The sequence below is a fragment of the Adelges cooleyi genome, unplaced genomic scaffold, assembly GCF_023614345.1.
Source record: "Adelges cooleyi isolate 19-005CV unplaced genomic scaffold, UGA_ACOO_1.1 ACOO_flye_CR_arks_rails_tigmint_CR_PRNA_41, whole genome shotgun sequence".
NCBI lineage: Eukaryota > Metazoa > Arthropoda > Insecta > Hemiptera > Adelgidae > Adelges > Adelges cooleyi.
This window is the reverse complement of record NW_026096090.1, coordinates 3,725,944-3,746,109: the sequence shown is the minus strand read 5'-3', so window position 1 is coordinate 3,746,109 and position 20,166 is coordinate 3,725,944. Positions and strand designations below refer to the sequence as shown.

At 30.5% G+C, this 20,166-nt stretch overlaps 1 protein-coding gene across 1 annotated transcript in view; it reads left to right on the top strand.

Annotated features, from left to right (window-relative positions):
• Positions 1-1,382: 1,382 nt before the first annotated feature.
• Positions 1,383-20,166, top strand: part of LOC126841707 (uncharacterized) — a 22,920-nt gene continuing 4,136 nt past the window's right edge. The window contains exons 1-4 of the mRNA XM_050578304.1: positions 1,383-1,745; positions 18,010-18,151; positions 18,694-18,898; positions 19,055-19,190. Coding sequence (XP_050434261.1) covers positions 18,094-18,151; positions 18,694-18,898; positions 19,055-19,190 — 399 coding nt within the window. The 5' untranslated portion in view covers positions 1,383-1,745; positions 18,010-18,093. The remainder of the gene's footprint in view (positions 1,746-18,009; positions 18,152-18,693; positions 18,899-19,054; positions 19,191-20,166) is intronic.

Below are 20,166 nucleotides of genomic sequence, written 5' to 3'. Positions count from 1 at the left end.
TTTCTGACTACCTCTTACTCGCTATTATAAAAATAAAATATAATTAAATTTATGTAACATTTAACAATAAAATAAACAATAAAAATAATCTATACTGTAAATATACGACTTGAAGGTTAAATTGAGATACAACAAAGTTGTATTATTGAAAATTGTAAAACAGTATATTTTGATAAAAATACTTAAATATGTTTAATATAATAAATGAGCAAATTATTTGTATTAGACCTAGTAACTTAGTATAAATGTTCGATAACATTTTTCGTACACATTGTATAATTTATAAACATTGTAATTTGTACTTTGTAGGCAATCTGTTTTGGGATTATAGGATACCTAGTACTTAGTAATGGCAAAATGTATACTTGCACAAAAGTCAATATAACATTAAACTCAATGCTAATGGTTTATGTTTAAAAATAACTATTTTTCAGTAATCCTTGGTTCTTGATTCATACGCGGGTTTAAAATATGATGTAGGATTTACTAATAGATAAATAATTGTAAACCGTATTAAAAAAAAAACATTAACCACTATAATTAATGATAACAGGTGGAAATGTAAACTCTATAAACTAAATATAAAAGCGTAATTTTAATGAGCTTGTATGCATATATCACGTGAAATAGCGGCATGCTAAAACAGTAGCGCAACCAGAAATATCCCTTGAAGGGGGGTCCAAAATACAGTTTTTAGGTATAAGGTCCATGTGTGATATAAGAAAATGACAATATGTGATAACTATTTGTTAACTGCCGCAAAGCAGGCCAAAACAAAATTATTATATTGCCAAAATGAATAAATATTGTTTGTTGTAAAGTATAATTAGACAATAACTAAAATTACCTTATCCAATTTTCCACTCTAGAAATACTCAAGGGAGGAGTCTGGACCCGAGGACCCCCCTTGGTTGCGACACTGTGCTAAAAAGGTCTTAAGAAAAATACCGTAATTGAAAAACGTTCAAAGCTGAATAAATCTTATTATTTTTCTTGAATAGGCCCCATCAGAAATAAATGATCTCATTATGAATTATTCTGTTTGTTTATTATCAGATTTATTATTGTTTATTACCGATAACGCCCTTCGAGCCTATTATTATCCTTACATATTATAAACTAGGTAAATATAATTTATAAATATACTGAGTCACAAGACTAAAGAAAAATACAACACTATTTAATTTTCTGCGTAACATTTATTGCAAATTTAATAATATGGTTATTGTTTTAAGTTTTTGTTTGAGAAATCATGAAAATGTTTGTTTTAATTTTTAAAATCAGGCATTTGTTTTAAAAGTGGCAGCACTGTCAATGCAGCTGCGACCGACCCGTTATGTTTTTGTTTCCTCTCTCTCTTTTTTTTATCATTCGCACTTCGCAGTCGGACCGTGTGTTTCGCGCTAGGGTGTTATACTGTTGTCGTTTCTCGTTTATCTCTTCAATTCATAATGTTTAGATAATTTCACGTATTATAAAGAATTTGTAGTTTAGTATTTTCTTAGTTTGTCCCCGCTCGCTCTTTGTGTAAATTAAGTAACCAACAAGCTGTGCTATTAAATGGTCGTTCGAGATTGGTGTTAAAATTGTACATAATATAGTTTATTTATGCTTCCAATAGTATTCATCCGTCAACGTGTGTCTTATATTAACATTGTGTACAAATACCTATGGGATAACTCCAAATGCTGTGAACTTTTATTCATAACACTCAAGTGAAAATAAATACTGGACACAAATTGGAGGTAAATATTTTTTGTTAGCAGGTAGTAAAATAATATATTTCTATGATACCTTGAGTGTTAAATCCCAAAAAAATATTGAGATCATAAATAAAACAAATTTATTTTTATTTTTAATAAATAATTTCTTAAATTAAGTTACAACTTACATACCTACTTTATAATCAAATTGTTGGACACAACTAGGTAGAACAGTGACTTATTGTATGCTAATTTATTGGGTATTATACCTATATTTTTTATCAACTTTAAATAAAATATATATTTTGTTTTAAGAAAATATACTAATTGAAAGGCTTATTCACTTATTTATTTGTTGTAAAATGTTAACTTTAACTTCATTAGTAATTTTAGGATATCGTACTATGGTGTAATTAGTTACGCTACCATAATTTATACTTGCAGTGTAATAATATGTTTGTTTCATTCTACTTAAATAATGTAATTACTTTGAAATTAAAACATTCATTATTAAATTGACAGCATTTAGGTGACCTTATTGATAAGTAAAATATAATTTATAATAATATTCTCCATGCTGTAAAGGTAAACGATAAAAGTACCTTGTTATTCATGTCTTAGGTTTGTCAAATTTAAAGTACAACTCTAGTAAATGTTGAACAATGTAATAGTTAAAAAAGAAAACAATTATAATTAATTAGTTCAAAATTATATTATTTTATTTACATGGTTAATTGTGCACACAGGTTTTAATTATGCCAAATTATACTAGTTTCGAACTAGCTTAACTAGTTTACATGGGGGATCAACACATAGGTACGTAGGATTTCATGTTTAACCTATATTTATTATTTTTATATATGTTAGGGCTGAAATTAAGATAATATTTCTCTATTGGCAGGCAGAGTTTAATTTCTAGGGACAGAGGCTTAAATAAATTTTGTTAGTTATGTAACATAGCATAACAAAGAATACAATTTCATAATACCTAATTAAAATAAATTAAATTTGCATGTAAGAACTATAACTATATTTTTGTATGTACTTGTTTAATATAGCAACTATTATTTGAAAATAATATTTATTACATCAGATTCTATTTATTTATTGTTACAAAATTATATATTTTTTAATATATTGTAAAATAAATTGTATACACTTTAATTTTTTAATTTTTTTAACAATTGTTGCTATATTTTCTTTGTGAATGTGGCTCACAATTTGTATTTGTTTTTGAAAATGTTAAATGATTTGTTAAAAGTTGATAAAAGCCTATAATAGGTGTAGGCATAATTTGAATCGAAAAAAATGTTAACAATTTTGTTCCAGGGATTTTTTTTTTTCGATAAAATAACCAACAATTTTTTTACATATCGGACCGATACTGATTATCAATATAGCTGTGTCAATTTTTTTATCATCAATCTATACTAGAACTTGTGTTTAAAGACATTTTTGATAGTAATGATAATGATAGTATGTTGTTAATATTTTATTCGATTTTTAATGTTAAATCCTTGTGCGAGGATGTCAGTAACGAAAGGGTTAACCATTGATGAATTACATGAATTACATGAATCATTATTTATTATTTTGTATGGCATTAATAAAAAAAATTATTTGGCGAGTCTGTGTTCAAGAAACTTAATATAATATTATTTTATCGGGCGGATAAAAGATATTAACTCAAAAATACCAATTTTATATTTAAGTATTATAAAAAAAAAGGTTTTTATTAAGTTAAAACCCACTTTTAAAAAAAATGAGTTTAACTCCTTTTGTTTACTTACTAAAGATATAACTAAGTATTGTATTAAAATAACTAAACAAATATTATTTAAAAATATAGGTAACCTATTAATAGCTATAGCTTAATATTCAACTTTATATTTAATTACAATAAACTAAAATTTTATAGTAATGATATATTTGATCAAAATTAATAAAATTTTAATTAAGATGACAGATAATTTTATTGAGCCATTCGACCAACAAATAGCTATTTATAATAAATATTAAATACCCATTAACCAATGACTCACAAATATCATTATTAGGCCCATAAACTAATTGAGGTGTTGATTTTTTTACAATTAGTAAAAAAAAGTGGGGTCTCTTTCAGATGAAAAAAAATTGGTGTTCGAACATTTTTCGTATTGCTTTGATATTTGCACTATAGGTGTAAAACTGGATTTCAAAATGAGTTATGCAATACACGTGCAATGCTATGTTATTTTGTTTAAAAAAAGTTTTCTTATGAGTACTTAATTTTTTTAAGTATAAGTTTATTAATATTTAATAGTAAATCTAACAAAAGTTCTTATGAAAAATGGAGACTTCAATGGTTATTTACAAAAATTACTTAAAATATTGATTTTAGAGTATACAGATAAGCGGTGCTATACACAAAAACGGCGACGGATTGTATGTGGGATTCCCGCTGGCAATGGAGGTACCCTCGTCATAGTATACCATCCGCCCGTCCATAAACTATGACGAGGGTACTTCTGTTGCTAGCTTGAATCCACATAAAAATCGGTCGCCATTTTTGTGTATAGCACCGCTTATCTGTGTATTCTAAAATCAATGCTTAAAATAAAATTAGTGATGACCCTAGATCCAAGGTGGGAAGAACTACAGAGTACGTAACGACTCGTCTTACGAAAAGTAGCACCGTTCTCAGATTCTTACGAAAAGTAGAACCGTTCAAGTTCTTACAAACACTAGTTTTCGTAAGAAGCCTCGAACGGTGCTACTTTTTGTAAGACGTGTCGATAAGTTTTTTTCATCAGAAATAGCAATAAGTGCCCAAATTTAATTATTGTATATTATATAGAGTATCTTGGTTAAACACATTAAGTGCCCAAACTAGGTGTCCTCCAAAAAACAACAATGTTCTCTTTGTTTTATCTGTTTAAGCTACATTTAATGAATTAAAACGTAACTCTTTTAATGTCCAAATAACGTTCTTCTCAGTTGTCTCGTTTTCCTGTCTAGAATTTGGTTGGCACTCTGCCAACTTTCGGGATGGTGACATACCGGGTTCCAAGTATAAATAATTCTAACCGTATGCATTCCGTAGGTTCTTCAGCATCCCGGTGTCAAATAATAACGTTATAGAATTATATATTTAAAGAAAACCTATATGGTGTTATAATTTCATTTTCAAAGGATCGCGTCCTATAAACCCATATTCGCTACCTGCTATACTATACAAGAGGATCTGTTAATCCCTAACTTATGGTTTGATGGGTTAAAAAATAATAATAGAGAGTTTCACATTTTCGCCGTGCACAACCAACATGTACACCATATGTCATCCGATACTCGTGAGGTTTTCCGGTGGTATTGTTAATATTTATAAAATATATATTTATCATTATTATTGTTATATATTGTACATAAATGTTTCTACATAATATTGGATACCGACGTCGTTCCTTGTATTCTATTGTATTAAAATACCGTATTTTTATTTATTATTATCATTTACCACGTGTTTTAGTAGAAAAGTTAAAGACATTATTATGTTATAATAAAATTATACCCTGAGTTCATAGGTTAGGCAGGTGTTGTTATGTACCTATTGTAACATTTTTTAGTAGAGGCCACCGAGTTTGTTGTAGCCGTATGCCCGTATACAGAAATTAGAGGTTACGATGGTAACGTCACATTCAAATAATATCAGTAATTATAAAAAACAATATTAGATACTGCGTCGTGTATTTTAAAATAAGTACTCATTGTACGGCATTTGTACAAAATTGCATATTTCTTAACATAACAGCGCAATATTTGTGCTATATTCAAGACAAATAATTAATTAAAAATAAGCAATAAGTAAAAAACCTTATATCGGGGTTATGTTAGTTATTTTCATTTAACAACATTTTAAAGGAAATTAGCCATAATCGAAAACAGTAATATTATTACTATACTAATAGTATCCATTACACTTCACTTTAACTCTTTATTATTTTAATTGGTCAACTTATGTTGGTGCAAAATGTCTGTTGCCGTCAATAACAGCCCCTGTAGCGGTTTAAACAGTAATCGTCGTATCGGTCAATCATATAAATCCCACATGCAATCGGTCGCCGTTTATGTGTATAGCACTTCTATGAAGTAGTGTATTGACAAAATATGCGATATTTTACTGATATCTCTTAAAAATCCAGGGCTCTATTACCCATTAGGCAATGGTTAATAGGGGGAAAAAATACCAAGATATGTACGTGCTTATTCAAATTAAAGGGATTTTCTTATTATTTAATAATACAGTACAAATTAATATTACTACATGAGGCTAATGTCCTGTTTATGGGGGATAATAAGTTATATAGTCTCCATGTATGAAGAGGTGCGATTTCTTTAGCTTATAGGAAAGAACAGTTATATAAATTAGGCTAAGAAGAAACTAAATATAAAAACACCCTAGCTGTTAACAGTCTCTAAATTATGTAGTTACTTAGTGCTTTTTACAAAAACATTTTTTCGATACCTGTTGATTCGTTTACACATAGCAACCTCCAAATTTAGTACGCCGTCGAGTGTGATTTTTTTCTTTAATAAAATAAAAAAGTTTGACCATTAACTTTTGAGAAAACTGTGTCATAGCCCTACTCTACGTCTACCTTAAGTCTAATTTTCAGATTTGTCACAAATTTGGTCAGTCCTAAAATTATGTCCAACAAATTAAATAAAGAAAAATACTTTTTTATCTCCTTATAGTTCAAAATATCTAAATCGGGCCTTGCTTCAAATAATAGTTTACTCTATAGTCTATTGATATGGCATAGATCATATCGATTACACTTGTTTTTTTTATTGGTTAATATTCTCTCATCGTCAAAAATCGAATTTATTTTTCGTTTGTTATATTTTCGGCCGGTCGTTCAACTGGGAAACAATTTTCGAAGTATTCCATTTTTATCAACGAAATAATTTTGCTATAGTTAAAATGTATACAAATTGTTATAATGCAACGAACGTATTGTTCATTAAGTATAAAAAAAATGTGTGTCACAACAAAATTATTGCATTTATAAGCGTTTCGCGTTGTTGTGTAATTTATGAATATTTTTTTTATCGCTATAAGAGCTAGGTTAGCTATAAGAGGAAGTAACAATTTTTTTTTTTTTAGTATTGCAGTAGCAAGTATTGACAACGAGGTTTTATAAAATGGCTAATATATAATTATATTTGTTTAAATGTATAATTTTATTTTACTAACTCGGCGGAAGAAGATTTCCTAAAATTATGGTAGACAGCTACAGTGGTCGTAAAACACACATTAGGATTTTTCTGTCTATGATGCTACGATGAACCCTATCGTCAAGCACAAACTATGTACATCTAAATGCGATCACAATGTTCTTTCTTTCATTCATATAGAATACAAGCGCTCTTGAATTAGTGTACAATGTGCTTTATACACGAGCAGCAAAAAACAAATTATTTGTACATGGGTTACTTGGATTTCACAGGACCTTCATGCTGTGTTCCCCTGCGTAATTTGATCCGATTTCAACATTACACATTTACTTGCATTGAATCATTGTCTGCCGGTTTTTACAGATAACGCACGTCTCGAGATTTTTCCATTCTTTATTATAACTATTGCTTTTATGACACACCGGTTAAAAAACCGTGTAGGCGATGCATTCGTAACTGTACTGGTTTGTGTGTATGGGTGCCTGTGTATAGACTTATTTCCATAACTTCGTTGGGGCGCTAACGGTGATTTTGATAATTTATCGTCATTTGCATCACGGAGATCTTTTTGATAATTTTGTTTTACAAGTTACAATTGGTCGGTGTAGGATTTTTAGTTAGTTGAAAAGAAGAATTATTTTGACCGACCGACGAACTCGTTGTTGATGTTTCGGTCCACGCTTGGTCTACCGTTATAAAATATTATTGCCATTATTATTCTCTACTCTATCATGACTGTTTGGCATACAAAACAACATAATATGGTTAATGCACTCCTACTTGCGTATCCTATACCTTATTTTACGTTATATTTATTCGTCGAATTAGATTATTGTCGAATACATTAGTTTTGATACGATTTTGTCTAATATACTATATATTTGATATATTTAATAAAATACATGATAATGTGGTTTGGGATTTTATATTAAAGTAATAGTTACTGTTTTGAGTATAGACTGTAGAGTGAAAATTAGTTTTACAATATATAAACATTTCTTTATTTGTCTTGTAATAGATTACGAACTCTCAACTAACATCTAATTGCATAATTAAATTAAAAATCTATTGTTTTATACACCATGACTTACTTTTCAAATATAAAGTTTTTTCCGTATGGTGTTTTGCATCGTTATAGTTTTTTAAGGTGTAGTTTTATTTTACAAGATAAATGGATTTCGAGCTTCAATTAAGTTTAAAATGTTTAAGTTATCATTTATAATTTAGAGTAGTTATTTAACATACTCGTTTTTTACTGGACCTTATGAACAACGTTTCACTGTTTTACATACCCTAACCTAACCTATGGGTTGTACTCACTGCTGGAGTGGGGATCAGAAGGAGTCAAGTTCATTGAAAACACGCTATGCTGGCCGCTGGTTCTCTGCGTCTAGTGGGTTATAATTTGTTGGCTTTATTATAATCGCCCAATATGGCTAATGCTATTCACATAATTTCAAGTACTTTGCATAACTATGTCAAAATAATATTGTGATTTAATGTTTCTTTAACTCGATAGAACATAATATGACTGATAATTGGGTAGTGATGGATTTTTCTAAATCGTGTCTCCTCTAAGAAGCGATAAACGTGTGTAAGTTTTTTGATGCATTATTGGATTTCGTGTACAAAAGCCGGAAGAGACGGTTTGTTGAACATCGCTAATACATCCTTCCGGTAACCGTGATCGTATCCGTTCGTCGGCCCACCTCTCTTCGTCTATCTATATAGAGCGACCGTATAGATAGAAAAAAATACATTAACTAAAAAAAAAATATATATATATATATTTTGTTATAGTTGTTCGACTCGTTTTACAGCGTCGCAGTATTAGATTGGAACTGCGCGGGCGTGACTGGTTCTCAATAAAACAAAACAAAAAAGAACATTGTTATGAAATGGTAAAATACAGTGTGTCTAAAACAGGCACTACTGTCCTAATATCGACATCACCGTTTTGCCATGTCTGTATGATGTATATTTGGCAAGTATCACACAACACAACAGCTGTATATTTGCCGAAGGTCGCATACACGCCAGACGAATAGAGCATAGAACTAAAATGTTATAATATCTGTGTCTCGTAATGGACCAAATATGCGGTTACGGACTACTGTTATAATATTATTATCACCCTACCAATACATAGTATATAATATGGTATAGCAAACATTTTTACAACATTTAACAACGCGATGTAATTGTGTTAATAACGCGTTGAATAAGAATAATTGTTTTTAGAGGTTGGCAATAACCCAAAATATTGGTCATAATCTAAAATATCGGCAGTCGAGAAATTTCCGCCAAACCGTCAGATACAAAGTAGGGAATTAAACGACCGAGTAGCGTCTCTTTGTCTATGATTATTCCCATTATACACTGAATAATAATGAGAATCTCAGTGATGTGCCTTCTTTAAAAATCGAGAAGTTTATAATATTCAAGGAATACAAATGCGATCAAGCTAGTTTTAGAAAGGTGCCCATACAACTGTAAGCCGCAAGGAGTTGGTAAAGGTCACGCCATAGTCACGGACGAATTTGCGGACTGTGTTTTGGTCCTTATACGGCAAATTCTAGTTACTTAAATAAACAGTTGTTGAGTGGCTTCCAGTGGTTTCCAACTTAATGCTTCACGTTTTGTGAATATTGCAGTATTTGTTTCCAGCGCAGTGTTGTGTATTATCTACTTGGACTGCAGTTGTGTGTTTTATGCGTTGTTTGTGTATTGATAATGGTTTTGCCTGGGAGCAATGTCACGAGTTTGGCCTACTATACACAACTCTTTGTTCCTTTTGTGCTTGCAAGTTTTAATTCTTACTAATCCACGTACTCATTTCGATCATCCAAAATTTAAATGATACATTTGAAAATATGTCAAACCAAATCTATATAAAATTAACAATACTACAATATAAATAATTTTATCGTTTTGCTTATTAGCTTACTATGTACGTGGGTTCAACAACGAGGATTGAAAATTTCCTTTTACAGTTAAAAAAATATACACCTATTGAAATATCCTATTCATATCAAACCTATTGTAAAATGAATAAAAATAATTTATAAAGCACAAAAAAAAATATTGGGCAAATTTCTTTAAATAAAATATGTAATATGTAAATGAGTTTATTATTATTATTTTTTTTTTAGACAATGCTGTTAAGTTTTCGAAATAGATGTTGGTGTTATATAATAGAATGAGGTTTTAGCCTGGTTGATGGTCGTGACAAGTAATCACTCATTACTCTGAATATCTTCATTATGGGAAGGTGTTAAAAAAACGCGCCATACTTTTACTATATAGTTCACTCGCTCTTTCCCTTTCTGAAAAGCATGTCTAACGACTTTTTATTTTAAGAACGCTCATTTTGACAACTCATTTGGATGTAATTCTTAAAGACATATGCACTTAAAATGTTGCTATCCCATTTACAGTTTTTTTTTTATCATATCAGTATTTTATTTATTAACTTAAAACAACTAAATATATTTTTACTTATGCTACATTTGTATTGTGTATCATATAAACTAAAGGATCGTTTAGGAAGTAAATTTGCAATTCTCATTAATGATGAAACAATACAATGGTGGAACTGTAGAAGACCACAAAGTCATTTCATCTATACAATGTAATCAGAACTATAGAAAAAGAGAAAGTGTACTTAGAATTCGGACTGTAACATTACCGTCGCGTCGTGGTCTTTACTCTCATGTAATTATTATGAATTTTCTCATTTTCTTTTTATTCTAACGACTTTTTTTAAATATAAAATAAAGCGTTAACTATATTGTATTTTTATAGACATTAAATGTTAATAATTTTGAGAGGCGTATAGCCCACGATTTTAGAGTAGTTATATTATTATAAATTACTTATACAAAACGCACCATTTTCCTCATTGACAAAAATCGTTTTGACGTTTATTCAATTTTTTACTATTCCTTGATCTTGATACACGAAAAAATAGGTTAAACATTGAACAATCAAAATGTGTTCGCTGCATAATTTTTTGTGTATTTACTATATTTTTCTGTTTATTTTTTAAATGTCTTTATCACTTTGTTATAACTTATGAATTATGATTTAGATAAAACTATATTTTTATTTTGATATAAAAAAATACTAGTTTCAATCATCATTGCAATAAAAATCTAAATATCTCCTTTGTGCACTTATGTTTTGATTCTCGGGCGAGAAAGTGTTTAAATATCATATAAAAGTATATTGATAAAAAATGAACATAATATACTTGTAATTAGTAAAAGCATTAATTGATTTTCCATACTACTTTATATTGTAAGTACTTTAATTTTCATATTCAATTTTCCCTCCATTTAAATTTCAATGAACTAAATTTTCTAGATTTCTAGAACTATTTTTTAATTTTATATCAGTTGTTCAGCGACATTTTATCGGCATTTTTTACATCACATTAATTCGTATCTGATGGGGAAATATTTTGTATTGACTCATATTATTTAATATTTCGTTCCAATTTTGAACACATTATTCATTTTTACTGATAATGCTACCAGAAAAGTGAATATAGTATATAAATATTTATTTTACATACTAATAATTGTAAGTTCATGAGTCATGGGTCTCATAGCGGAAACGAGTGGAGTAGATAGTACCTAGTGATAAGATATCTAATAATAACGTACGTATCTTATATTCTATAGAGGTATGTATCAACTATCATCGTTTGTTCGTAAAGCCATCATTATATTTAAATGCGTTAAAATCCATGCTTAAAGACACTGAGAGACTGTAGAATATTGGCGACTCGTATGCATAATCGTAGCGTTAATTATTTTTATCGGTAAATACATGGAGTTAATATACCCTTTGTTAAAACCGTTAAGTATACAATAAAAATACTGTTGACTATCCTATATGATTGTGTACCTATATGCAGATATAGGTACGTTAATTTTGTTCATTTAAGCAGTAATATAATTTACTAACTCGCATATAATTTAATATATAATAATTATAATGTAAACAAATACATTATGATCGTTTTATTTCTATGTCACATTATCGAATACTATAACTGGTCGAATTATCTATTACACATTTCTTTCATCATCGAAGTTTTAACCTTTAGCATGTTGTGTACTCATTTCGCCCCAAATTTAGTTATTCAACGATGCAATGTACATATTTTATGTTTATTACCATAAAATATTATATATTAGTTACCTAATTACTAAACATTCTTTATTTTAATAATCGCCTGTTTAAGCGTACGTGCGTATGCGGCTGTTATTAAAATTCTTTAAGTGTAATAATTGAGTTGTTTTAACTTAAAAGAGTTCCACAAATAGCTTTAAGTACTTATTGATTTAAACTATCAAGGTATTTACACCAAAAATAAAATAATTTATTCCTATAATTTTTGTGCTGTGAACTAAAGCCTGTAGTAACAAAAATACTATAGTATAATAATTGTATTATTATTATTATGTTATTATTGTACGTTACAATTTCTCTCTTACTAACTGTATTTACTTCATGGTTGTTTATAATAAAAAGTACTATATTATATATTAGAATAATATAAAAGTAATACTTTTTTTATTTTTTCCTAATTCGTTGTGTAGTCTAGAAATCTATCGCAGTTTTAACAGTTATACCATTAACCCAATAGTATTTCTTTTATCTACTTTACCCAAGTTCTGACTGTAAAAGGAGGAGATAATAATGCGTTTATTCTACAGCAATTTTTATAGCAAACGTATAAACATTATTCATATCAGCCGTATCATAAATTGTTATGATTATTTATTTTTCGTTTCCATAGAAAAATAATAGTTAATCGATATTGAGATGCGTTATATGTAGTCTGGTTTATGAGCAATATCTATTTAGTTACAGAATTAGTGTCGATAGGCAGGTAAAATAACATTAAGAGGACGTTATTCATCCAATTTTCTTGCGTTAAAACATATCTACACAAAATGAGTTTTACTCGCTTCTTGATGATTTTAGAGCAAAAATACTCATAACGAAAACGAATGGTTGTAGAGATAGTGTTATATCCCTATTTTTACTTTTTTAAATAACTATAAATTTGTTTACGTTATTATTTTCTAAATCGGATATGAAATTGTTTTCAAAATGTTGTTATCTTTCGATTTTATAACAGGTGTTTTTGATATGTCAACATGATAACATATTTTAAAACTATTGACAAGGATGCTGTGATAGTCGCAAAAATAAATTTACTACCAACAAAGAGTCATAATTACTGAACTAATAATAACACATCACAACTAAACCTTCAAATTAAGATTTTGTCAAAAATTGCCTATACATAACTCCTTATAATATAAGGGTTATAACGTCCTCTTACGCTCTTTTACCACTAGCCCAGTTTGTATTTATACAACAATTTTTTTGTTTGTTAATAAATATAGGAATTATTTTGATTTTTACTAACATTTTTGTAATTTCAGGGCTTAGTTTGAAAAACATACAAATTAGAATTTTTGTTATGTTCTTTAATTTTTTTCTTTTATATTATTTATTGATATTACAAAAGTACTTATTTGAAGTTTATATACTTATAGATAGAAAAAATTCCGTCTTTACACTTCAATTTCAGGGTAATGAATGAGTTTTTGATATGTTCTTAATGACAGAGCTTGGCTTAAAGTCAATTGGACTAAATCTAACCAATATACTCCAAATATTAACTTGATAATTTATCTATACAAACTACTATATTGTTATTTAGTTTGGATTTAAATTTTTGGTTTAGGCATATAAAGTAAACTAATAAAAAAAACAAATTATTAGAAAACCAGTACCTCCTCAGCTCCGCATAGAAGTTAAAATTCAGTAATTTCGTCAGGAACAAAATAATATCGAAAAAATGTAAAGTAAATTTCACGTATAATGTAATATTATGCTGTTTTTACACGCAATTCTTGCGAGTGAAGTAGACGCATGCATAATATTAGAATAATAAACGTTTACGAACATAAAACGGGATTTGTGTTTTTGCAATGACATTATTGAATTTCTCAAGATATTTATTTGTGTCCCTCAGCTTTTCGTTATTTATACGCCGTAAGGTCACGGACGTTACTGTTCATCGATCTCTTGGTCTATTCGCGTACTCATAGTTTATACTGTACTGCGGCCGAAAATGGCTGGCAGGTTAAGCAGTAAAAAACCACCCTAGTCACCATTTTCTTTTTGCCAGACGAAAATGCGATTTTGATTTAACTTAATGGTACGTTTATTTTTTCCCCTTAATTACTGCCCGTATAACCCTTGTCCGGACTGTATAACGTCGTTACGCCGTAACAAATTTACCGTCGCTGCCGCCGGAGAATTTTATTTATTTTCATTTCCCAAGATTAACTAGCGAGTTTAAACAAGAGTAACGCCACGCTTAACCAACGTAATAATGTCAACACGATTATTTTACACGGTAATGCGCGTGAACTTTCTCTCGTGCGTACATACAAGCGATTAATCGCATTGTTCTTTACAATTTAACAACACCGCGTGCAGAAGAAAATAAATATAATAGTAGTGTAAGACGGAAAAGGGCAAATCGATCGGGAATCGAGAATGATGGTGTTCGCAGGAACACACGGGGACGTCGTCGCAGAGAATAATCGTTTGCTTACAACGATTATTATTATTAAATACACAATAATAGTATTAAACATAAAAAATATACTATAGTATAATATGTCAGTATCCCCTTGTATGTTCATTTATCACAGTTAAGTGTGTACTGTGTACATACTCGGTCACTAAACACTACTGATATTTTGTGTTGTCAATAATATAGTGAAGGAAGAGTTATTTTATATTCTTATTTCGTAAAGAATACAAAACACAAATAGGTGTTTTTTGATATTTTCACGTAAACTACGAAACTGGAGAGTATTTTCGATGCTGATATTTTACTTTTTTTTTTTTGTCAAGGTCGTCCATCCTCTGGAAGCATGTTTTCACGCATTTTTTTGGTCGTACATTAAAGTGTACGATGTGATGATTGATTTACTACGGACAAGCTATACGACATTTACTATTTTTTTTACCTAACTTTTAATTTCCAACCGCCTGTCCTTATAGTTTGCAGTGGAGTAATAAAAGCCATACTATTATGTGTCATTACAGCCAATGCACAAATACACCTAATATTGGAATATTGGTGGACAGTTGCAATTAAACTGTCTCTTTAAAGTTAAAAAAATTAAAAATTAGATGAATAATTTAATAATAAAATAATTTAATTAAAACAAATTTTGAAGTAAACATGACTAGTTACGAAAATAAACATTTTTAGTCTCAGTATAATAATAATATAGTAGAAAGACCATTTATGATTTTCCTAGAAAAAATTAGTACGACCGACTGTTTTCAAATCAATAAGGGATTGGATTCAAATATCTAACCCGTTTCGTATATGTGCTTTTAAGACATAAAAGTTTTGTCGCCAATTATTTAGATATTTAAATACTATATTATGTATGTCACTAATTACATTTACTTTGTTTCCTAATGTAGAGCCCAACTTTAATTTTGTGATTATAGTGGTTTTAAACTAAAACTACTTTCGAAATTATAAATTAACATTCGTCAGTGTTTACCTAACAAAATTAAAATTATAGTGGGACAAAAACGTTAAAATCGAACACCAGTTCGCCCACCACCAATTCAATCTATGATAATCTAATGTTTTGTCTTCAATTTGAATTTCACTTAAAATTCGCTGTCCTTTCTATTGAATTCATTGTATTTAGTTTAAATGCATTTTTTAAATATATTGATGCCTTTTCATTAACGAGACAAATGTCCTGTTTAAAAATAGTTGGTTACGCTTTACTGTTACCAATCTAAACAAACTTGCGGTTTCTATTACGTCATGTTACTACAAGAATTTATATAGTGTTGGGGCCTGAAAAAAAATATTGCTGTAATAATATCACAGCAGTATTATAAAATTGTAATTCTGCCGCTGCGAAAATAAGATTTGTCTTCGGCAAAATAAGTGTTTTATTATGGTTTTGTAACCCGTAGAATCACGCTGAAATGATTGTGCAAAATGTATTTCCTATTTAAATATAATATGTACATCCATAATCGATCGAATATATCGCTACCGTGTCAGTTGTTTCGCCCAGCGTCATTGACCGTGTGCCGCAAAATCATACGCCAATTTATTATTACATTATGGAGGCTGTGGGATTCATGTAATTTGTTTTTAGTGTTTGGAGGACGTATAGTGATAATAATATTATACGCTAGGTATATATAGATGTAAGTAAGCGAGTCTTCCAGAGAGTAATTACACGTTAACTTAACACGCTCCGACTTCGTCGTCTCGATACCCTGTAGCACAAGTCTGGTAGTTAAGTGGATCGAGCCGGATAATGTGCGCAAGTATGCTCGCAGTGTTTATATTATATATATATATATAAAATAACATTGATTTTTTTTTAGAATTTTATGTGCTTTTATAAAATAATATCGTTAACGACGAAGCGGCCCTGAAAATGAACAAACGACAAATTTAAAATACAACACTACCCGTCAGTACATAATAATATAATATGGTGTACGTTTTCCCTTACAATATGCGAATCTACGAGTTGTTTTATGATGTTATCTTAATCGAATTAACTATTTACTAGAACAGTGTAATGTGTGGAAACACAATCATCGTTTGTCATATTGATGTTATCGTTCGGTTTTTAGCGAAATCATTGGCGGAAGCACAACTTTGTCATAAAAGGAGGCGTTGTGTTGATACCGTTTGATTAACGTTGGCGGCCGTATGCCTACAATATTATGTACTAGTATGAATATTGTATAAGTTCATTCACGTTACAGATAAGTGCGAGCGTTATTATAAGTGGACGTCAAGAACAGTATCGTGAGCGTTTGAATTTTGCACGGTTAAGAGGGGCGGAGGTAGAACGCCTTTCCCGCCCATATAATAATTATAATCATCAAATATATATTTTACTCGTCGTAGACTCCTTATAAATGGTATGCACCAGTAATTCTACTTACAAATTTGAGCTACACTGCACACATAACTCTGTTAGTAAAATAACAAATTTAAAAAAAAAAGTTGAAAAATTGATAATCCAATTCAAGGGTAAGCGGTTAAAATATTTTGTATCATTAACCGCTTAACGTTAATTAAAGTTTATGTATGAAACACGCTTTAGTAAACTATTTAAACGATCGAATAGCTGTTTTGTAAGATTATCTTAACTGGTCTAATTAATAATGTCAGTTTTACAATATTATTTATTTTTATTTTGAAATTAAATTAATAAAAGAGCCCTCGGTTCGATCGTTTAGTGATACTTAATTTATTAACTTTTATTAAACCAATTGAAACTACTATCTTGTAATCGACAGGCGCGTCGTTAACCATTACAAGAATGTTGAGTTTAATATATTATTGAAGTTTCATTTATTCTTCACCCTCTCGATAATCGATTATTCTTTAAAACGTAAACCGATTCTACTTAAAATATTATTATCAGTTCGTTTTTTTATGCCAATAGGAAATTGGTTAAATACCCATTTGTTATCTGATCGTCGACGGTGGCGTAACGGTCAATACTCAATAGCTGTTACTATAGCTTATTAGTATTATTTTTTTGACGATTTAAAAATACGTCTACACCACCACTTTGGCACTACTTTACATTTTCTCCGCCGTTCTCAATAAACCAAAAATTGACGTGTCAGACGCGATTCAAGTCGCTTCACAGTAAAACGAACACGTGAAAAAATGTTCACGTTAAGTTGTACTTATATCCATTATATATTATACCATACAATGTATATTTATTGTCGGCCATATGGCTTTTGCGTTTGGCAACCCATCCGCTTGTTGTCGTTAGATTTTTTTTATAATTATGTTCATTTCTATCGCCAAATGGCATTTGCGCTCGCCAAATTTGTATACGGGGAACGAATCTCTTTTTAATACAAGTACACTGTTGTCTGTGCGAGACGCGCGTTAAAATTGAGGTTTATGTAAGTCCGGTGTATATTATGCTTATCGAATTTTTACAATTTTTTAATTTTTTTTTTATAGAAGCTGCAGATAATATGCGTTGCAGTTCACATCGACGTCACTCCTAAAAACGAATAACACGGGGACGAATCGCATAGCTGAGACATGTCTTGTGTGCGAGAATCGTCGCCACAACCCGAGCACGCCGTCAGTCAAAGACCGGGTGAGCGATTTTTTAATTATATTGTTATCCCATGTTTAATTGGGTTGGTAAATTAATAAACGTAGCTATAAAAATAAATAACAAAAAAAAAAAAATGTTTAAACGTTTAATTAAAACAATATTTTATAAAGACGGTACGTAGCTTTGAGTTACATTATAGGTATATATATATATATATACATTTTTTTTTTACCGTAGTTGGCGAAGTTAATAGTTAAATAATTACCTACTGGTAGAGAGACTAGAGTCAATGTAAACTATATACCGTGTAAAATGTGTACAGTCTTTGTATTATTATCAGCGTTTTATAACATCAACATTTTATAGGTAATAGGCCATAATGTTACATTATAGGTTTAAAACATAATACATTTATTAATTTTTTATAAACCTTACTGATTTTTGGCCAAACGTTTTTATACAATCACGCCTTGGCTGCAGTGGTTGAAATGGGACTTGTAGCGGTTTTATTCTAAAACCTTAAGAACAAACGCGTTTGTGTTGCTTGACAAAATATAATAAAAACTATGCTTTGTCCGTAGAACCCCCAAAAAGGAGACGTTTCAACCCGCTCAGGGGCTTACGGCGAATATTTCGTCGCAAGGTCCCAGCCGCCAGTCTCGATGCTAGCGAAGCGCTTAATTCTGGCGAAGAAACGACTTCCGACCAATCGGCCAACAATAAGTTGGACCCGTCCCGAAGCCGTTCTACTAGTATGCTGATCGACGAACCGTTTAACCGAAGACCGTAAGTGAATGTTGATAGGAAAAACACAACTATACGATTCTTAAAATAATATTAAATGTTCTTTCGTTGTAATTGTCGCACAGTGGCAACGACTTCATATATATGTGTGTGTGTGTAACGTGTATTAACATGAAGAATTTTTTTAATCAATTACAGGAGTTTACACTCGACGTTGCTGAGCGTTAGCCATGACAGTGTGTTCAACCCCGAACAGCATTCCGGTCAGTCCGATTCCGAGTCGGCAGTGTCAGTACCAAGATTGGGTTTTCCGCTACACGCCAACTTAATACAAGTAATTAAAAAATGTACCGAAAAACGTTATTAAACTGTTGTTGAATCGAAGTACAAAACGAAAAAAAATGTATTATGCCTTCTATTACCAAAGAGGAGATCGTCGCAGTATAATAATCGCTCGCAAATTACTCCTCCGGTGTTGTAGTCGTCGAAGGAGCGGCTATTGTTTTCAACTATTTTTTTTGTTTCTATATTGAACAGAGCCATCCGTTTTGTTGACAATAGAAAACAATCAAGACAACAATAATAATAAATGTAATAATACTCGTGTAATTTGCCAATCGTCTATGTGTTTTTACACATAAATCATACCATTTGACACTCGCGACTTACCCAAATGTGTTTGTAATACTGTGGTAAACTTCGGACTTTTAGTCTACGACAACGGCGCGGGCAGTTCTCTACAGTATTGTATTTTATTATATAGCCATCATTACACTAATAATATATTAAATATGTCTCTAGTGAGTAACTGACTAACCGATTAAATTTATATATTATACTACTCGGTATTAGACGACACCAGCGCTCACAATCAACATTTTTTCCGTTAATTTGTTTTTTAAACAACATTAGGTCGTCTAATTTGAGTTCATATTGAGACAACTTATTCGGCGGTTGTTGTTTGCTACGCGTGTGCTATACAAGCGGCCGAATTCAATTCGAAGTTGTTTTTTCTCTTCTCGCAGTGTAATATTTTTTACATTTTCTCTCGATTTGCACCTTAGTAAATGAGTTTGGACGATGCGCGCCAGTGCATTAACGGCTCGGTTAGCCCATTACAACGTTACATCGGCGCGTATAATGTAATATATGTACTCGTGCTCGTCACATTGGCTTAGGGCTTTTCGAAAACCGGCGGGTGCGAGGTACAAACCCAGCTGACCGTGACCTTTAATCACTGTTCCGGCCGAGGCAGCGCAACAACTGAGCATCGCCTCGTGCCTGTAACGCCCCGATGCATTGCCCCATTA